The sequence below is a fragment of the Grammomys surdaster genome, unplaced genomic scaffold, assembly GCF_004785775.1.
Source record: "Grammomys surdaster isolate TR1022 unplaced genomic scaffold, NIH_TR_1.0 364, whole genome shotgun sequence".
Lineage (NCBI taxonomy): Eukaryota > Metazoa > Chordata > Mammalia > Rodentia > Muridae > Grammomys > Grammomys surdaster.
The window spans coordinates 712774-732424 of record NW_021604783.1 but is presented as its reverse complement, the minus strand read 5'-3'; the positions used below and the strand labels follow the sequence as shown (position 1 = coordinate 732424).

The window sequence follows — 19651 nt, the reverse complement described above, 5'->3', positions numbered from 1 at the left end:
TAAATAAATAAATAATCAATAAATAGTAAAAATTACGCAAATGAAACATGCCACCGTCCACATATAATGGAGTCATACCGTGCATGAAGACAAAGGGACACGGCAGAAAGTTCAGACAGAAGCTCTGCAGACATCTGTGAAACACAAACGGACAGCTGACAATGAAGGCAGCAACATCTCAAGTCCAAGATGGACTCTGATAAGCAGTGCACCATTCGGGAAAGAAGAAATGGGAAGCACGCCTGCCAGCACACATCAGATTAAACAACATGTCAGGTCCAAATGTGGAGAAACAAGTACTAAGGAAAACCTGGGTGACTTCCTTATTATTCTCTGCCATCTCGACATTCAGAGCAGATTCACGATAGGTATGTCCTAAAATAGCTGCTGCCATGGCCTAGGGTAGCAGACTGGGGCCTCACTAGTCTGTCCTGAATCAGAGGCAAAGGGGTCAGACTCCATTTCCCTTGTGCTCAGACCTTCCGTGGATTTCTCAGGTTTAGGTCCAGCCACTAGCTTCTCCCCTTTCTCCCACTTCTCCCTCCCCTTCAGTCATCTGGGGAAGAAGCTAAATGTTACTGTTTAACAGTCAGACCTTGGGTAAAGATTGGAAGTGTGATCTCCCCATATGCCTTCTTCCAGTCTGCTGGGTCACTGGAACTCAGGAATCTTCTGACGGTGAGGAGGGAAGGTGAGGGACCCAGATAAAAACCTAGGGAGAAAGCTACTTCTTCACAAATTACCTGCTCATGTGATCTTCCACAGAAGATTCCACAGTGTCTTTAGATTCTTTGTCTAACTCGGCCCCTTCCGTCCTACAGTTCATTAGCAGTTATCTAGGGCCATGAGAACAAGGTTAAGCATGGTGGTACACATTTTTAATCCCAACACTCAGGAGGCAGAGGCAGGCAGATCCATGTGATGAGTTCCAGGCCAGCCTAGTCCTACAGAGTGAGTTCCAGGACAGCCAGGGCTATATAGATATACCTTGTCTCAAAACACCCACTTTTTTCCCCCTGAAAACAACTATACATTTTATTCTAAAAGACAGGTCCAGATTTAGGACTGGAATACTCTGCCACAGTTCTGACCTTAAGGTGGTGAATTCCCCAGAGAGGGTCCTTGAAAAGGAGGGAGCGTATAGAGCTTGGGGGGGCCTATGCTCAGGTTTACCTGTGGGAGCCTGGAGCTGGTTGGAAGCTCTAGAGCCCCATAACCTCAAGAACTTTCCCTACAGGGTAAGGGAAGCCAGAGAAAGAAATGTTAAAATCAGCATCATGATAATATTTAAAAATTGATAGCAAACAAAATTGGCATAGTCAAACCACAAATGACAAATGACAAAATACAATAAAATATTCAGTATATTTTATTTGAGTCTTTTCTATTTTTTTAAAAAAAGATTGCTATTTAAAATTTTAAATTTTAATTAAAATCCAACTATGTCACTTTCCCAATTCTGTTTCCTCCCTTAAGCCCCTCCCATGTCCACCCTCACTCTATCTTAAATCGATAGTATCTATTTATTAGTTACAGGTATAAATTTATAAATATATAAACACAACCTGCTGAGTTCATTTGGTGCTGCTTGTGTGTATGTGGGTTTCAAGGTTAGCAATTTGTATTGGGTAATCAATTAAGGGGCTCTTCTTTGGGAGAGAGCAATTTTCCCGCCCTCAACAGTCCTTAGTTGCCTGTGAGTCTTTGTCTATTAGAGTTGAACACCGGAAGATTTCCCTGTTCTGTGTTAGCATGGTTATCGCTATTGTTCAAGTTTTGTTTAGGCAGCTGTATTGTTGAGGTATTGAGGGTGTTGCTTCCTGTGAAGTTGGATGTCTTGTATTTGCTGGCCACTCCTCTTCTCATCTCCATATCCCTTGTCCGTTTTCTCTCCTGTCTTTTTCTATTTTGGGAACTTTCATAAGTCAAACGTCTTAGTAATCTTGTGCGTGTGTTACCAATGCTTCCCCCATTTGTTCCTGATCTTACTCGAGCCTTGCCTCAATCCCAGGGAATAGGCAGAGCAGGTGGCCATATCCCCACTTAATTGATGGGGAAGCCATGACTCAGCAGGGAGTGTTGCACAGGGGGATGGGGCTGTGGTGAGGTCCTGGTCCTTGCTCTGCGCTTGGCTCACATAGCTACCTCAGTGCCTCAACACTGAGAATAGTCTTGGATTGTGGAAGAAACCAATTTCCCCTGTACAGTTTAAACTTGCTAAATTGATCTTCATTTCTTTCTACGTAAAATTAAAAGACAGCAGGGAGGTAAACTAAAAAACTCTAAATCCTCATCTCTAGTCTGTCACTCTGTCACTTAATGAGTACAAGAGAGGCACAAGTCTGTAGGTATGTTGAGGGGAAGTATTGCCTGTCAGAATATATTACATTCTCTGGGGTGACATGTCAGCCTGTCACCAAAGGCATTTCTCCCAGGGTCTTCCCAGGCTATGCATGAGGAACCCAAGTCATATTATGCCTCTCTCCAGTCAAAACAATGGAGCACACAGGCCAACAGTAAACCCAGCAGCTCACTTTCATGGCTGGAGGGAATTAGATCAAGATGGCTACTCCTACATCCCCTGCAGATATTAACAGTGGATCATGGCCCATGTGTGTGATGATACATATCCCCGTGTACACATGTAAAGACCAGAGGACACTGCTGTCCTGCTCTATCTCTTCTGCTTTATTCTCTTGAGATATCTTTCTCTGAGTCTAGAGTAAGGCTGGCACTCAGCAAGCCCCAGCTAGCCTCCTGCCTGGCTTTGTTTTGTGTGGGTTCTGGGGATTTGAATTCAGGTCTCAGTATTTACATAAGCACTCTTGCCTATGCAGCCATCTCATCAACCCCAACAACTCATTCTTATTACATAATACCATCATTTTAAAAAACATAATGTGTATTTTTTGAAAAAGCTAAGAAAACAGATGATCAAAAAATAATAAAAAAAAGTTCCATTGTTGAACAACTGTTGACATTTTGTTATTTTTTTGTGTGTTTATGGAAAAAAATGAGATCAAACTTTTGTCGCTTACTGATTCAAAGTACATACTGAATATCTTTTCTTTTTTTGGTTTTTCGAGACAGGGTTTCTCTGTGTAGCCCTGGCTGTCCTGGGACTCACTCTGTAGACCAGGCTGGCCTCGAACTCAGAAATCCACCTGCCTCTGCCTCCCAAGTTCTGGGATTAAAGTCATGTACCACCACTGCCCAGCCTGAATATCTTTTCATACGTTTAAATATTAAATATCAACAACTCCTCTTTTAAACTTACTTAGATGTAGTTATTTTGCGGTCCTGGGCCTCACATACACTAGCTGAGTGCTTTATCACTGGGATGTGTTCACTCCTACAGCTCCATTTTTATGATCCTGTGGCTTTCTATTTATGAATGTGCCACTGTTCATCAGCTGCAGTTAGCCACCTAGGTAGCTCTGCACTTCATACTAATTTACATTATTTAATACAAAAATGTTGCAATAATCAAATGCTTGTACTTGTTCCAGTTATTTCCATGGACAAAGAAGAACATGTTTATTACCTATTGCAAAAACCACCATCCAGAATTTCCATAATTTCTCTACCAGTTCTATGCAAGAGTCATCATTAATGGATATCGTTCTGAGACAAAATTCAACTGTTTTAATTTTCATTATTGATCACTAATAATGCCATGTTTTCTATCTATAACTTACTTGTTATTCTTCTTTGGAGACCTATGCACTTAAGTTCTTTGCCTGGCTTTTTCTGTAGTTATTCATATGTAATTTCCTTATGGACCCATAAACATTTCTCATCCATTGGTGTTAGTAATTATTTGTTTTTGATGAAGCCTAGAGATGACTTACTTTATGTGTTCTGCCTTTGCTGTCATGTCATAACTGCCTTTCTGGGTACTATGGTTATAAGAAACAAAGGCTCACCCTTTGAAGCTCTAGAGAAAGAACAAGAAGGGAAGAACTAAAAGCATTGTTTCGACTGGACCTAAAGCTCAAAAACACCAGAGCCTTTGCCCCCAAAGTCAGGATCACAGCACAGCTGTGTGGGAGAAAAATATTAGGCTGTCTATATATTAACATTTTTAGACAAAAAGAGTAAACATATATAAGGCTATGCAATAGTATGTACATCCTGTTTATAAAGTAATAAACTGATACCATGTTATAATTTGTATTTGTCATGTTCACCAACATTTTATTAGCTTTTCAACAAACCCAAAGGGACTCACATGGGCCCTTCCTCCCAACACCACTACAATGATGGACCTGATACTGTGATGGTAAGACAATCTCAAGACCATCACAAGACCTCAGCGCCCAGCAGAAGCAGAGGGGAAGGCTCTTTCTTACTCTGCCTGGTCTCTTAAATTTGCATCATCCTCAGATGGAAAATGGATAATGAGCTGCCAACTGCAGACCCACCCAGGAATACTTCAGATGGCTGGACTATAAGGGTAGTATTTCCAGCCTACTTCATAAAAAGGAATTTAAATGGGGAACAAGGATCATTGGAGTGGTCTCACTGCTAGGCTGACACTGACCAGCTGTCTCTTTCTCTATGTTCTTCCCTGAGACTCCCCCAACCGCCTCTGAGCAAACTCACTGCCTCTCAGTGCAACGACAGCTTTAGTTGCTGTCCTCCTGCCTAGGGTATATTGGGGGTCTCTGGAGCCACTGATTTTCTATGCCATGAAATGGGAATGGGAAGACCCTGCACATGGGCCTGACTCTGACATGGTACCAAGCCCTGTCTGACCATTCTCTTCCCTCTAGGTTTGTTAAACTTTGCTGAGAGCTCTGCCTTCTTCAGTCTCTTTGTTCCCTCTCTTGCCTGGGGTAGCCTGCCCTTGCATTACTCAATTCTACAGTGCTAAGCTAGAGCAAGTTGCTAAGAGTTGAAGTCTTACATCCCAGACATGCTTTCTTTCAAGGCCACTCACAGGAACTCTTCTTCCGCTGTGTTTTGAGGTGTATACTGTAGACAGTGACAGGATAAATCTTACACTTTCAGGTATGTAAGCCACTACATAGCTCAAGGACTCTCACTCTGGAAGGAGCCTTGTGTCTGCTTTAATAGAAACCAATCATGCAAGTCCTGCTGGAGCTGTGCACGTTTCTGGTTTGTGCTCCCATCATCTGATGTCTTCCTAATGCAATCCTGGTTTTACTAATGAAAATCCTAACAAGAAGGTTGTTGCCTTTGTTCTGGTCTATACTGCACACTATTCTTGCATCTTCAGTGCAATATGCACACAGTTAGTATGATGTGGAGTGTCACGGCTCTTGAGAACCAAAAGACCAGTGTATAACCTTGACTTATCATTAACTGGTATGTGAAGACATTAAGTGGCTATTGAATCTTAAATGTCTCTAAAGGGGCTGGAGAGATGGCAGAGCAGTTGAGAGCACTGACTGTTCTTTCAGAAATCCTGAATTCAATTCCCAGCAACCACATGGTAGCTCACAACTAAGGAACGGACTGTACTGGTTCATTGTAGCTGACTGATTTAACAGAAAATATTTGTTTTCTTAAGGTACTGGAGACTGGCAATCAAAGACGGGGCATCAGGAGTTGGTTTCTTCTGAGGCCAGGGATGGACAACTGTGCTTCTACCTGTTCTCCTGTGTCCTAATTTCCTACACTTTTAAGGACATCAGTAGTATTACTTTAAGGAAGAGCAAATCCAGCGGCTTCATTTAAACTTAATTACCTCCTTAAAGCTTTACTCTCCAGCTGAGCAGTGGTGGTGCATGCCTTTAGTCCCAGCACTCAGGAGGCAACGGTAAGTGGATTTATGTAGCAGGATACTTATTCTGCTACATTGTATTTGCAGTGGACCTCAGTGATTAGGCAGAAGAGGAGGTGGAGCTGGGAAAAGGGAGGAAGGGGAGGGGAGGAAGAGAAGAAGGGGAGGAGAGAAGGAAGCTATCAGCCATGGGGAATCACGATGGGTCGATAGCTGTCCCGGGGAGCAACTTCTATCAAAAGGTTAGATACTGGGTAACAACTCTAATTGTATGGGCATCCTGTTGATTGAGCATTTCTAAATATATAAATCCTTTAGATAATCATTAAGCTTTAAGAGTCTCATTTCTACTGGGTACTTGAGGATGGCAGATATTGTCTGGGGATCAGTTGAGGTTTGTGGATGCAGCATGGTGGAGTGGCAGAGCCATCCCCGACGCTGGTGTCTTGTGGGTCCCAGGATCTGTGCATCTAGCTAGCCAGAGCCCCCGGTCAGAGCCAAGGAGCAGTGGGAACATGGTGGCTGCCCAGGAACAAGCAGGACCCTGTGCCATTTTCTTAATATCACTCCTACAAATCTCAGTTCAAGGCCAGCCTGGTCCTCACACCAAATTCCAGGACAGCCAGGATTACAGAGAAACCCTGCGGGGGTGGTGGGTGGGTGGGTGAACCTTACATTCCACATTCAGTCATATTCTGAAGTGACTGACTCAGGACTTGAATACACAAATTGTAAATGACATGATTTGGCCTATAACAAGTGCAGGTGTTCTTTCATGGTGACATAAGTATTTGTATTAGGCTTCATGTAAGTACTGAGAAGTTAAAAACCAGAAGATAAGCCTTTATTGCTTGCATATAAACTTAACCTGTGTTTGGGAAGAATGGTTTCCAGCAAGGCTTATTTGTAGCATCTTTGGCTTCACTGGAAAGGTTCAAGTTGAAAAGGTGATAGCCAAACCCAGGTATCAGGGAAGTTTAATTCAGAAACAAAACCAACACTCATTACTTAACAAGAATCGTCTTTCTTTCCTTTTCTTGAAGACAGGGTCTTATTAGGTAGCCTGGCTGGTCCCAACACTCTTTTAGACAAGACTGGCCCCAAACCTAAAGAAGCACCCGCCTCTGCCTCCTGCGTGCTGGGACTACCAGTGAGTAGACCACACCCAGCCTGATAACATTCTCTGGAATGGCTGCTGCCACCTCTAAGAGATGATTATGCTGTTACTTCTCCATGGAACAGATGAGCCAGGTGTGGACTCGGGTCATGGGATATCAGTCACCTGCCCCTGGAAACACATGTCTCTGCATCCCACTCTTACTCAAGAGAGGCCAGTTTCTGGCCTGAGAATCTGCATTTAACAAGCACTTATCTCCTCACCCATTTCACTCTGTGGCCTCTGTCCCTACAGTGGTGTGCTAGGCACCCACTCTTCACAGATGCAAAGCCATGCTAGACTGACCACATCTTTTATTTCATACATTGCATAATCTGGTACATAAAAATACCAGATCATAGTCGTGATAAATATTCTCATTTCCATTAGGTCTAGCACAGAAAACCAGCCAAATCACTTAGCTATTAAAAAAATAAAAAGGTGGGGACTGAACCAACAGTTATGTGCAAACAGTATTCTTCTTCAGCTGTCAAAGCAGCACCTGCTATGGGAATGAGATGCAGACCTGACGGTGACATTCCTTTTCAAAGAAGCTGAGCTTTTACTGTCAAGTACAAAGATGACTTGAACGCCTATGCTGGGCACACAAGCTGAAACAGCAAGAGCATTACGGAAGTGGCACTCTTTCCTGTAGAATTTGGCCCCACATGCCTGAGCAAGCAGACACTGTCAAGGCACTACTCCAAGAGTGTCATTCCTACAGATGTGCATTTGTGTGCCTCTCTGATGGTTCTGGACGCCTGTTCTCCACTGGCTCTGCCTACCCTGGCCCTTGGACTCATCATAGTTTCGTGGCACTCTGGGTTGGCTGAGCCCCAGGGTAACATCTCATGAAGAATGTTCTCAGGGCATGAAGTCCACACTGTATGTTACATTATGTAGAGGTTCCTCTGGGAGACAAAGCTTCCTCTTCAGCAAGCCAATCCTGCATCCACTGATGCAGCTCTGGCTACCTCTTCTTCAGGTGTGACCTCATGTGTGCAGCAATTGAGCCAGCTATTTCTGCCTTCTTCTTGTTTTGTCCAAAATAATCAAGAAATTCTCCATCTGGTCCAATCAAGTACATTATTATTGTATGATCCACCTGTAAAGCAAAGGGGGAAAGGAATGTTTGAACAAAGATTACAATCTTATTTTATTGAGTAGAAAAATGTTGCAGGATAAGAGAAGTTAGCATCAGTATGTAAATAACCACAGCAGTACCTGGTCACCAATGTATGGTCTATCAACGTAGACTATACGTAGGGCCTACACCAACTCCAGTGTAGGCACAGCCGTGTTCTAGAAATGGCTGCTGCTGTGGTTCAGCTTGGGATTCTTTAGGGACCATTCTTCATATACCTACCATACAGTGTCTGAGAGGATTTACCTTCTAAGTAGCCTATGCTGTGGAACAGCAATACTATTTTAAAACACTTTCCACTTCTGACTGGGAGTCTCTCATCTGACTCCTTCTCCACTCAAACAGAGTTGTCACACAGGAGTCGAAGTAATGGTCAGTCAGTGCCTAGGTGCCTACCCTCATGTTTAAGGAGCTGCCCAAACTCTGCTTGCCACACTTTATGAGAAGCCAGAAAACCAACCATTAGCTGACAAATGTGATATAAACCCTAATAGTGATTAATCCAATATTTGTGATCCCAACAAAAACTGTAAGATGTTTTTCTGCCCCGGGAAATTTGCATTTGCTATTCTGAGCTTATGCTCTGAAGCAAACTGCTTGGACACTTCCCACTGGCCACAAATGCTATTCTCTAGGAGCCTCTTCAACCCATCACCAATTTTTCCCATTAATTTCCTCTTAACATATCTCAGTTCCAATGTAAGTTCAGACTAGTCATCACTCTTTGGATATTCATTTCTGTAATATTTTAAGAGTAGATCTCCCTTCCTAAGTCCTTGGAATTTGTTGGAGGCTTGTTTGGCAAGTCAGAAAGATAGGTATGCCATCACACATACCAAAGAGGAAACACCCCTGAATATACCCCAACCCACATTATATGGCTATGAGACTGTTACCTTTTATACACACACATTCATAAGGAGAGAGCAAATGGAAAGAGCCATTCTCCTGCCATCAGGAAAGAATGCCCACAGCTCAGACAGCTGGTGACTTCATGTGGAGAATTTACTGTGGAAGCCAGGCAGGGCCTGGAATCTCCTCACACTTGACAGAATCAGAATTAAAACTCTGGCTTTCCCCTCAGGCCTTTCCCTGCAGTGTACACCTTCTTTCCTTCACTGCTTCCTTTCTTAGAGAATTTTTTGATGATTTCATAAACACACAAAATAGGTCCCCTTTCCCTTTTCCTCTAGTCACTTTCCTCTTTCAAGAATAGAACTGGAGTATGCTGGACTTACTTCTGAGGGTTCTTAATATAAATTACCAACTAGTATAGTGTAAAAGACATTCACTGCCCTTGTCAAACTTCTGTGTTCACTTTTCAATATTCACATGGTTATCATCGGGAAAATCAACACTGTTCTAATAGAGAATTCTATAAATTCTAGTAGTTTGTAGTATAGAAAAACAAACTAGCAATCACACACCTTTTTCCCTTAGTGTGTGGTATATGCGCACATGCATGCACAGAGGACAGAAGGTGATGTTGGGTGTCCGCCTTTGTCAGTCTCTTCTTGATTCCCTTGAGACAAGGTCTCTCAGTAAACCTGGAGCTAGATTGGTAGCCTCAGCAAACCTCCTCTAGCAGTACCAACAGTGTGGAGTTTCAGGAGCACATGACCCTGCCTGGCCTTTCATGTGGCTGCTGGAAATTTGAACTCAGTGCAACAGGCACTGTTACCCACTGAGCCGTCTCCAAGCCCCTCACTTGCCATTTCATCCTGAGACAGGCGTCCTCTATAAAGTACAAACAGGCTGGATAGGGGAAGTTATATACACCGCTAAATGCCTGATCTAGCATTACGATTTAGCATCTTAATTTGTCTAATTTCAAAGTATGCATCCGTTTCTCATCACCATGTTACCATTGTTTCCAATTCAACTACAGAGGTGGCAATTCATGTTTCTTAAATATACCTTTTAGCTGCCTAAAAAGGTATTGCATGCATACTAATCTTCTGGACTCCCAGAATACCTCGGTTCTTCTCCCATAGAACCACTGTCACTGGTCCCTACTGTATTCTCAGAGAAATTCTTTGTATTCACTATGGATTATACCCAGCACTACCTACTACTGTCACACAGCTGACATTTTATGACAGCCCCTTGTCAGGCAACACAAAACAACACTGTTCTACATCAGGGCAGATAAAGTAACTCTTCAAAAAGGGTTGCTTAGGTTTCAGTCCTTAGTTTTTACAAACAATGCTGTAAGATTCACCTATAAGCTAATTTCCACGTAGCAACAGTGCCAGCCAAAGCGGTTAATTTCACATACATTGTCTTCCAAAGAGGACTTACCAGATTCATTCCCATTAACAATGCATAGAGACAAGACACCTGTTGTTTCAAACTCCAACAACACACTTCCCATTTTTCCTAGACTGACAACAATATTTTTAAACTTTCCAATCACAGTTAAACTTAACAGGTTTAAAAAGAGGTTTATCATTAAATAACCCACATTTTTGTTATGTATTTGATGGTCTTCATTTAGATTTAAAAAATATTTCTATTCTCCTCAAACTATTTTCTAGCTAACATTTATTTGGTCTTATGTGTAGAATAACTATGTGTATAACAACATGCGAATTTAGCTTTACATGTTAACTTTAGATGCTCAATTTTATATAATGTCTAAAGATGCTACTTTTATCACTTTTGTTTAAGATTATAAAAGTATCACCCCATTATACCTCAAAGTTAATCTTTAAGCTCTGCCCTCTTACTAGTCTTTAAATCCTAACAAATATTTCCATCTATCCGTGGCCTCAAGACATAAGGAGCCATTAAAGAAAAACTCTTAAGAAGTCGTAGAATATCTCCCCGTTGGCTGAGTTAGCAAATGCACAGCAATGAAGTCAGAGCAGTCTTAGGGCAGCAGAACAGTATGTGGGAGAACGGGGTCTAGGATGCCTCCTAGGTCAAGGAAGCCTTCTAAGAGTTGTATATCTGTATATCTTTAAGACAAAAACATCAACTACATTTCAGATTAACTGCATCACAAGTATAAATTTCAAGGCCTAGCATGTGCTTGGTCTGCTAATGTACTCACTGGTTCCAGCCTGTGTACCATGGTGGCTTACTGATAGCAAGGAAATGGTAACTGTTCCTATACCAAGGACAACCAACTGAGGCAGACTATGCAATGAAGAGTTAAACTAGGAAACTGTGAAGGGCAGCTGACAGTACTGTGGGACCACCTGGTCTAGCAGCCTTGCCCCATTCCTGTTGTAAGAGGAGCTTTGGTTTCAGTAAAATACTTGTGATTTGAATGGAATGTTTTACTTACTTTTATTTTTGAGACAAAGGTCTCACTATGTGGCATTAGCTGGCCTGAAACTTGCTATGTATACCAGGCTGACCTCAAAGTCACAGTGTGCACCATGCCTGACTAAACTAAAATGTTACAAATAAAACCAGCCATTTGGTAATCTGCAAAATTTCTTTTTTACTTCAGAACAGGACTGTTACAGAATTTAACAAAACTTGTTATGGTGGGATGATTAGACCCTCCTACTCCCTCTGGCACTCCTGAACGTCCCTGTCCCTGCGGGTACCACGTCCCTGCGGGTCTCCCCTTCTGGCACTTGTGCACTTTTCTACTTCTCACACTTGCAGATGCAGCAAGACAAAGCTACAGGAGAGCCTCACTACTTCTCTCAAATAGGGCTTCAGAAAATAGTATTCATTTTTCTCTTGTCCCTTTCTTCCATGAATCCCAAGTTTTCCCAACGCTATGAGGCATCAGGTCTGGAAAATATGATACTGTGTTGTACTTGAGACATTGTGGTCAGGAGCCCATTTTTATTTTGGTCAGAGAGTACACAAGAGGCTACAAGTCCAAAGGGCTAGAGAGTGACTGAAGACTAGTGTCCCAGTGCTTGCTTTGTAAAAGTACAAGCATTCGAATCACCTGAATCCAGGTAAAAGCAAAGTATGGCCACACATGCCTGTATGTACAGTACAGGGAAGCAGAGACAAGCAGATGCTGGGAGCTCCTTTGTTAGCCATGCTAGCCAACATGTATATACATATGCAAGAGAAAGAAAAAGGTACACACCACAGCAGGCAGTGGAGAAAACAAACACTCTGCATATTGCTCTAGGGACAGGCCACAGGGAGCTGGCAAATCAGTGTCTTAACATCCTACTCATCTCCCCCACACCAACCTGTTTCATAGTTACAAGAAAGTCTTTTATGATTAATCATTTTACTTAACTAACATTATAGAAAACCCATAAAACAAAAACAAAAAAACATGACAACATAAAAAAAAACCTACAATGATACTATTGTACAGTGGTTCTCAACCTTCCTAATGTTGAGAGCCTCTGATACAGTTCTTCATGTTGTTGTGACCCCAACCATAAAACTAGCTTTGTTGCTACTTCATAACTGTAATTCTGTTACTCCTATGAATCATAATGTAAATATTTGTGGTTTTCAATCGTCTTAGGTAATCCCTGTGAAAGGGTTAGTCAACCCCCAAAGGGATAGCAACCCACAGGCTAAGAATTGCTCCTGTAGCACACTGTCAATTCTGAATGTGCTAAGAAACAAACACTTGGGTTGAGAAGAGTCAGCCCTGTGCATACCATCAATCAGAAACGGGCCCAGTTCTCAGGACCTCCCAGAGAACGATGGCTAACAAGTAAATAGATCCTTAATGGAAGAATCACAAGGGTAAACTGGGCGGGCAATCCATCTCACTGCTGAACCCCGTGTTGAACTGAACTGAGTCCAAAGCCAGTAAAGCTTGCAGTCTGTTATTTTCTCTCTTGCTTTTCAATGAAATGAATATGATTCCCTATGGCTTACAACTTACAAGTGTGAAAAGAAGCACTTTTTTCCCTTTCATCAAAGACACAGGGAGAAACAACAGGATGCTCATAAGTCGAATGGACACCGTGTAATTGTATATATAACTAGGGAAGGAAGTCAGATAGATTCTAAGAATAAATCTAAGTTAAACAGTAGGCAGTCATCTATATGTGCCTACTAGATGTTCAAATTATACAAAATACTCAAGGAATTTACAATAGCCTCAGTTTTCTTTCTTCTTTTTTAAAAGAGATTTCTGTCTCATGTGTTGAGTGCTTGCCTACATGTCTGTGCGTGTACCACATTTGTGTCTGGTGCCTGCAGAGTCCAGAAGAGGACGCTGGATTCCCTGGAACTGGAGTTACAGTTGATCGTGAGCCACACACAAGGTGGGTGCTGGGAATTGAACCCGAATTCTCTGGAACTGCAGCAAGTGCCCTTAATCATGGAGCCATCTCATTAGCCTTTCAGGTCCGCCTTCATGTCAGAGGCCAGACAGGCACGTAAAATGTGTGAGAACTGGGATCCCGGGCCAGGCCGGGCGTTCAAAGCTGAGCATTTACTTACTATGTAGTCCTCATCCTCGTCCTTAGGGCCAGGGCTGTAGTACACCCTGTACGCTCGGGCCACTCCATCAATCTCTTCTTTTGTGCCAGTCAAACCAACCAATTTGGGAGAAAATTCTAAATATAAAAAAAGACAGTGAGACTAAGACAAGAGACATAACAGACTTTACTCAAAACCAAAACAACAACAGGAAAGCATGCACAAATGAAAGTCCTAATGTCACTCACTATAAAGCAGCTTTGAGGCTACTTTGTTTCTGAGTCTCCAAACACTTTTCTGCATGCCCATGGCATATGACAGATCTTCTTGTGACTATTCTAAGGAGACTGAATATCTGAAGGAAATGTGGTCTAGTTATTTAAATCATGTTTTAAGCTGATGTAGTTACAGGCTTTTCACTTTTTCTTTCATATGGAAAGAAAGTTAGTTCAAGAGGCTGTACAATGACTTAGCGGAGTGAGAGGTTTAGGAGAACTCAGCCTGAAACAGGATGTCTCCATGTTCCCCTCCCTTCAAGGCGCAGGGCTCTAGATGGAAGAGGAGATGGAAGGACTATAGGAGACAGGGTATGGGTGACTCCTGAGGACAGCAGGGCTGATGTACACATGAACTCAGACTCTGACAGCAAGCACAGGGCCTATCTGAATCTGAGCACTGAGAAGGGGAAGTGCACACAGTATCCCACTTAGCCAAGAAGCTGTCTGTAATTGATACAGGCTGGGAAAGAGAAGACCAGCTTTCTCCTATGACGGGTTAATGGGAATACCAGCCACACTGCAGAGTGGACCACATGCCTAGGAGTTGGTACCCAACACAAAATGTATTCTACTGTCTTTATGAGCTTTTGTCTCATTGTTTTAGTATTTTCTGTCTTCTTATTATTTTGTTTGACCTTCTGTTGTTTTTTTTAAAATACATTCTGTTTTGTTTTGGAGGTGGGAGGAAGAACACAAAGGTGGATAGGTAGGGAAGACTCAGGAGGAGTTGGTGGGGGAACATGATTAAAACATACTGTATGAAAAAACATTTTTTTTTCCTGATTCAGTGCTGAGATTTTTGAGACAGGGTCTCTCTATGTAGCCCTGGCTATCTTAAAACTGTGTAGAAAAGGCTGGCCTAGAACCCATAGCTCCCCAGTGCTGAGATTAAAGGTGTGTACACCATGTTTGGTTAAAAAACAACAACAACAACAACAACAAAAACAACAACCAAACAACAAAAATAACAAAAGATGGCTCAAAGGATGCCTGTAAGAAAATTCATGCTATGATTAAAAAAAAAAAAAAAAAGGCCTCATGACATCAGTCATAGAATGATGTGCTGTTACATTTTTTAGACTTTTGACATAATCTTGGAAGTCTCTTAAAATGACTGAATAAAGAAGTTCACACTTTTAAACCCAGCAGTCTGGAGGCAGAGGCAGGTGTGTGTGTATGAGTTCAAGGTAGCCAAGTCTACAGTGAGTTCCAGGACAGCCAATAGTACAGTTAAACCTAGCTTCACTAAATAAGAAACAAATAAACAAAAACAACATAAAGCCTGAGGTCAAAATTTGTTTATGCTCTAAAATCCATCTTTAATCTCCCACTGCATACACTCTTGAAGTATGTTACTCCATTCTAACAAAAAGGAGAGTAAGACACAGAGTGAGAAGCAGCACACCCTTACTCCCCACTTAACTTAGGTAATACATGAAACTCAAGTTCCAATCATTCCTGTGATAAAAGTAAAGACTGGAGTACCAAGAATAGGGAAACCTGCTTCTTGTTTATCAACAAATCAAAGCTGTAACTGACCTTCATTGTTTGCTCTGTCTGCCAACAACTGACAACACCACCCATCTATCTTAGGAAGCACTGTCAAGTCTCGAATGGTTTGCTACTGCAAACTGTTAAGAGGTGAGCATGTGTAAATTATCAGTAAAACACACCTTTCACATAAGTCGCGATGGCTTCTTTTGTGTCCCTTTCTGGGTCAATGGTGATGAAAAGTGGAGTCAAATTTGGCAGGGATGGAATACTGTCTGAAAGAAAGGTCCAATTAGTCAATAGTCACCATAAGGGAAAAGACAGAGATCCAACAATACCTGGAGAATGTGGTTCTACAGCAAAGTGTCAGGGTGACACAGAGGACAGATTAGATCATCTGGAATGGAGGAAAGGGGTTTCTGTGTGAAGGAGACAGACAGACGTCCTATCACATACGGGATCCACAGATGCTGTTACTCCAGACCACCTCTCATAGTCATCGTCCTTCCTAAGGAAACCCAGTCTCTGCAGTTCCCCTACCATACTGCGGGCAAGGTACAATATCAATAAAGACTGAATACAGCAAAACAACTTAAAGGGGGATGCTTCCTTCAGATTCCTTTTAATTGACACTAATTAAATATCACCGACCACTCCAGATTTCCTAATCTAACCATCAGTGTCACTGGGGAAACACAATGAGAATGCTTCAGTAAAAGGAGACAGAAGCACGATGCCAATTTTAAGTGACCTAACACGTGGCACCCTAGCAAGGGCCCTAGAATTAAAACAAGCTGAACATGGAAACTTTATGCCCTTATAGAGCAAAAAATCACAACACACTGCAGGATATGAAGCCAGTACCAGTCAATCAATAGTGCAGATTGTGATTGGTCTCTTACCTATTTCCTCCACGACTTCAATCATTTTTTCTAGTTCTTCTGGACAGATATCAGGACAATGAGTGAAGCCAAAATAAATCAATACCCATTGACCCAGGTAGTCCTTGTTGGTTTTGTGCTCTCCGTCATGAGTTGTGAGGGAAAATGGTCCCCCTAGTAAAGGCTTCCCAATGCTTCGATGCCGTTGTTTCTCCAGCTCTAAGAGATGCACCAACAAAACAAGTCATTGTAACCAGAGTCACTGAAATATTTGACATAGTTATCATAATACTAGAAACAGTATGTATGGGGGGTGGGGAATAAAATACACAAGAAATTTCAGAAAAATAAGCATAAGATAAGAAATTTGAATGCTGTCACTATAACAAAGTGGTAAAAAGTGTTCACCGAGAACAATCCAGTCCTAAGCTGTTCAGTGTGGGGATGAGAGAGCCTTGAGGCTAAGTGTGCCAGAGGCAGCTTCATGAGGAAAGGCAGTAGTGATGGGACCTTAGTTTTATAAAGATTAATTAAACAAACAGAGAGTGTTACTAACAGAAAGGAAGCCAGAAGTGTTGACAGGAGAGAAAAACAGGAATGCTCTCTGTAGTGCTAAGACAATCGGAGGTCCTGGTGAGAGATGCTGAAATAAGCTGAAACAAAGCACAAGTAGAGCTAGTGGTAGACTGAAAACCCAAAGGCTACTGAAACCAACATCAGACTCTTCTGCTTTCACTTCTGATGCTGTGATAAAATATTCTGTAAAAAAAAAAGCTTAGATGAGAAAGGGTTTATTTTATCTTACAATTCCTGGTAATAGCCCATCTGCGTGCATAGTCTCTAGCAAGCTTTCTCTGCTCTTCTAAAGTATAGGACATGATACACCCAACTACATGTGGTATCATTCTGTGACAACCCTGTCAAAGGTTGCAGGGCCTCAACAAAATCCTGAAAGAAGATCAGAATGGTACAGGCTGAAGAACAATTTACTAAATAACTGGCTTGTGGTTTTCAAAGTTGTCAAGGTCAGCCAAGTCAGGTGAAGCCTGAGAAACTTATAATCTGCAGAAGCTGAAGAGACAACCAGGAATAAGGAATGGGTCTGAACTGATGCTTTTACTGCAAAGCAATACAGTATCAACCTCAACTGAGACTGCCTTAGAACAATGGTTCCAATAAGGGTTAAATTTTCTAAATGCTGATGGTTCTGATTATGTTGAAGGAACTACACAATGCATTGGGCACCGTGTCAGCAAATAAATAACTTTGTAACACTTTAGGTTGGTCTCAGAAAGTTTCTAACTAAAACAAATTTATTATACGTGAACTTCAAAGCAAAAGCACTTTACATTTATAATAATTTGTCACTACCTTCTTAACTTTTCAACATTTAAAAACTCATTTCCCTGAGTACAGTTTGGGAATAAACTGAATGCCTGTTAAAATATGAAAATCAGAATCTGGAGAGATGACTTGGCATTAAGAGCACTTGTTCTTGCACAGTACCTGGGTTCAATTCTCAATACCAATGGCAGCTCACAAATACCTATAACTCCAGTTTCAGAAAATCTAAATGCTCTCTTCTGACCTCCACATAATTATGACCTGCACAGGCATTCAGATAATTCACATACATGCACACAGATAACACACATATAATAACTCTAAACTAACATGAAAATTGTATCAATTAAAACCTCTGCTCTGCTAAAAGGTGATCTCTATCAATATAGAATTTATATTACTAAAGTTCTAATGCCTGTGTATTCTCATTCCCATATTTTAACATTTCTCTTTATTTACTGGCATCAAGAGACTCTGATTCAAACAATAGTTACCTTAATCTTTTGAAACAAATCTTAAAGTCCTTAGAATATCCACTAAAATATAAATTTTTTAGAGTGCCTTCAACATTTTGAGATGGTATTTCACAACAGTTCCTGGCTTCCCCCCATCACAGCCAGCCTGGTCTTGTCCAATGCTGCCACCCTAACTTGTCTGCAGTATCTACCCACACTGCTCTACATGCCTGACCCCTAGAAAGTCTTCTCAGATCTCATGATCAAGACTTCTTCAGGCCCTCACAGACCCCTGCACTGTCCTCTGGCCTGGAAAAACAGCATCTAGTGAAATCCTTGAATTACTTTAAAACAAAAAGTTTAAGAACAGGGTTGGCCAATAGCCAAGTAGATAGACGTGCTTGATACCCAAGAAGAAGCCTGATTACCCAAGCTCAAACCCAGGAACCCACCATGGAAGAATACACTAGCACTAACTCCCAAAAGTTCTCTGGTCTCTACCATGGTGTGCACACATCTGCAAAAAGAGCACACTAATTAAAAAAAAAAAAAAAAACCCAAAGGATAACCACTTACTTTCTATCTTTTCTTTCTTGAAGTACTTCATTCCAGCCAGTAAAGATCCTCCAATGGCAAAAGTGAGTGCTAAAGACTTCCAAGAAACAGGCTACTGGGGCAGAGATTAAAACAATAAAAAAAGTAAGACGCAAACACTTAACCACTCTGTATTCATTACATAGCAAGTACATACACACAAACCACAGTTACACTGAATGCTTCTGGTTACTCTGGGATAAATCATGTAAGTTTTTGTGAATACAGTTATATCTACTACAAAAGCACTCAGTTCCAAGAAAGTTATTCAAGTTAATTTACAAGCCAATTAAGGGCTGGAGAAGAAGCTCACCTAATTGGTAGAGTGCCTGACTGCCATGTACCAAGCCCATGGATTCCATGCCAAGCACTGTATAAAAGTGGGTGTGGTGGTGCACACCTGTAATCTCAGCACCCTGGAGGGGGATCAAACCCAAAGTCATTCTTGGCTACATATCGAGTTCTAGGCCAACCAAAGATATGACACCCGGTCTTAACAAACCAAAAAAGTAATTGATGACCAGCTTATGCCGACACTGAGGATAAAAATAAAATAAATATATCTGGGAAGATTACCCAACTGGCTTCCAAAATGACATTAAATCAAAAGAAACCTAAAAGTGGGGCTTCCTAAAAACTAACATTGAGTTCTGTCTCTGTACTCTTTAAAGTCCAGAACTGATTTTTTTTTTTCTAGAACAAAAGCCCGAGAGTTGTAACCGCGCGGAGGGGGAGTAGGTTCTCAAGTTCGGTAAAGGCTGGAACCAGGAAACAGTTCTGTCAAGGTTGGAACTATTGCTGACCAGGAAGCAAGGAAGGGATTCCATGGCCCTTTCACGCCAGGGAGTTCCTGAGGTGTGACTTTGCAGGAGGGAGAGATGGAAGCCTGCAGAGTGCGCCGAGCCCTGAAGGCTCCATGCGGACACTCACCCCAGGCTTCGGGCGGTGAGACCCGGCTTGACGGCCTTTGGGCTCCGGGCCGGCCCCCGGCGGTGGCGGCCCAGCGCTGAAGGCTCGGCTCCCCAGACAACAGCGCGCCTCCTCCGGTCTCAGCGTCTTCGCCACATCCCTGAGGCCACGGCCGCGAGGGCACAGACGCCAGAATTGACGACACTGCGACCGCACCACCGCTGCCCCTACAAGAGCCGCCATGAGTTTAGGAGACCGCGCCTCCTTTGGGCCGCCTCTC

At 42.2% G+C, this 19651-nt stretch overlaps 1 protein-coding gene across 1 annotated transcript; it reads right to left on the bottom strand.

The window, feature by feature from the left end:
- Nucleotides 1-6571: 6571 nt before the first annotated feature.
- Nucleotides 6572-19645, bottom strand: LOC114631731 (protein SCO1 homolog, mitochondrial). The gene is made up of 6 exons (XM_028780117.1): nt 19393-19645; nt 18445-18535; nt 16091-16288; nt 15371-15463; nt 13441-13556; nt 6572-8010 (listed from the first exon to the last, which is right to left on the bottom strand). Exons 1-6 carry the CDS (start codon nt 19612-19614, stop codon nt 7876-7878), a joined length of 855 nt encoding a protein of 284 aa, XP_028635950.1. The 5' UTR covers nt 19615-19645; the 3' UTR covers nt 6572-7875.
- Between the last annotated feature and the right edge of the window lie 6 nt (nt 19646-19651).

Coding starts and splice junctions, on each gene's coding strand:
- LOC114631731 (XM_028780117.1), bottom strand. CDS start 19,614: ATGGCGGCTCTTGTAGGGGCAGCGGTGGTGCGGTCGCAGTGTCGTCAA. Junction 18,536..19,392: donor CTCACCGCCCGAAGCCTGGG/GTGAGTGTCCGC, acceptor CTGCCCCAGTAG/CCTGTTTCTTGGAAGTCTTT. Junction 16,289..18,444: donor CAAGAAAGAAAAGATAGAAA/GTAAGTGGTTAT, acceptor TGCATCTCTTAG/AGCTGGAGAAACAACGGCAT.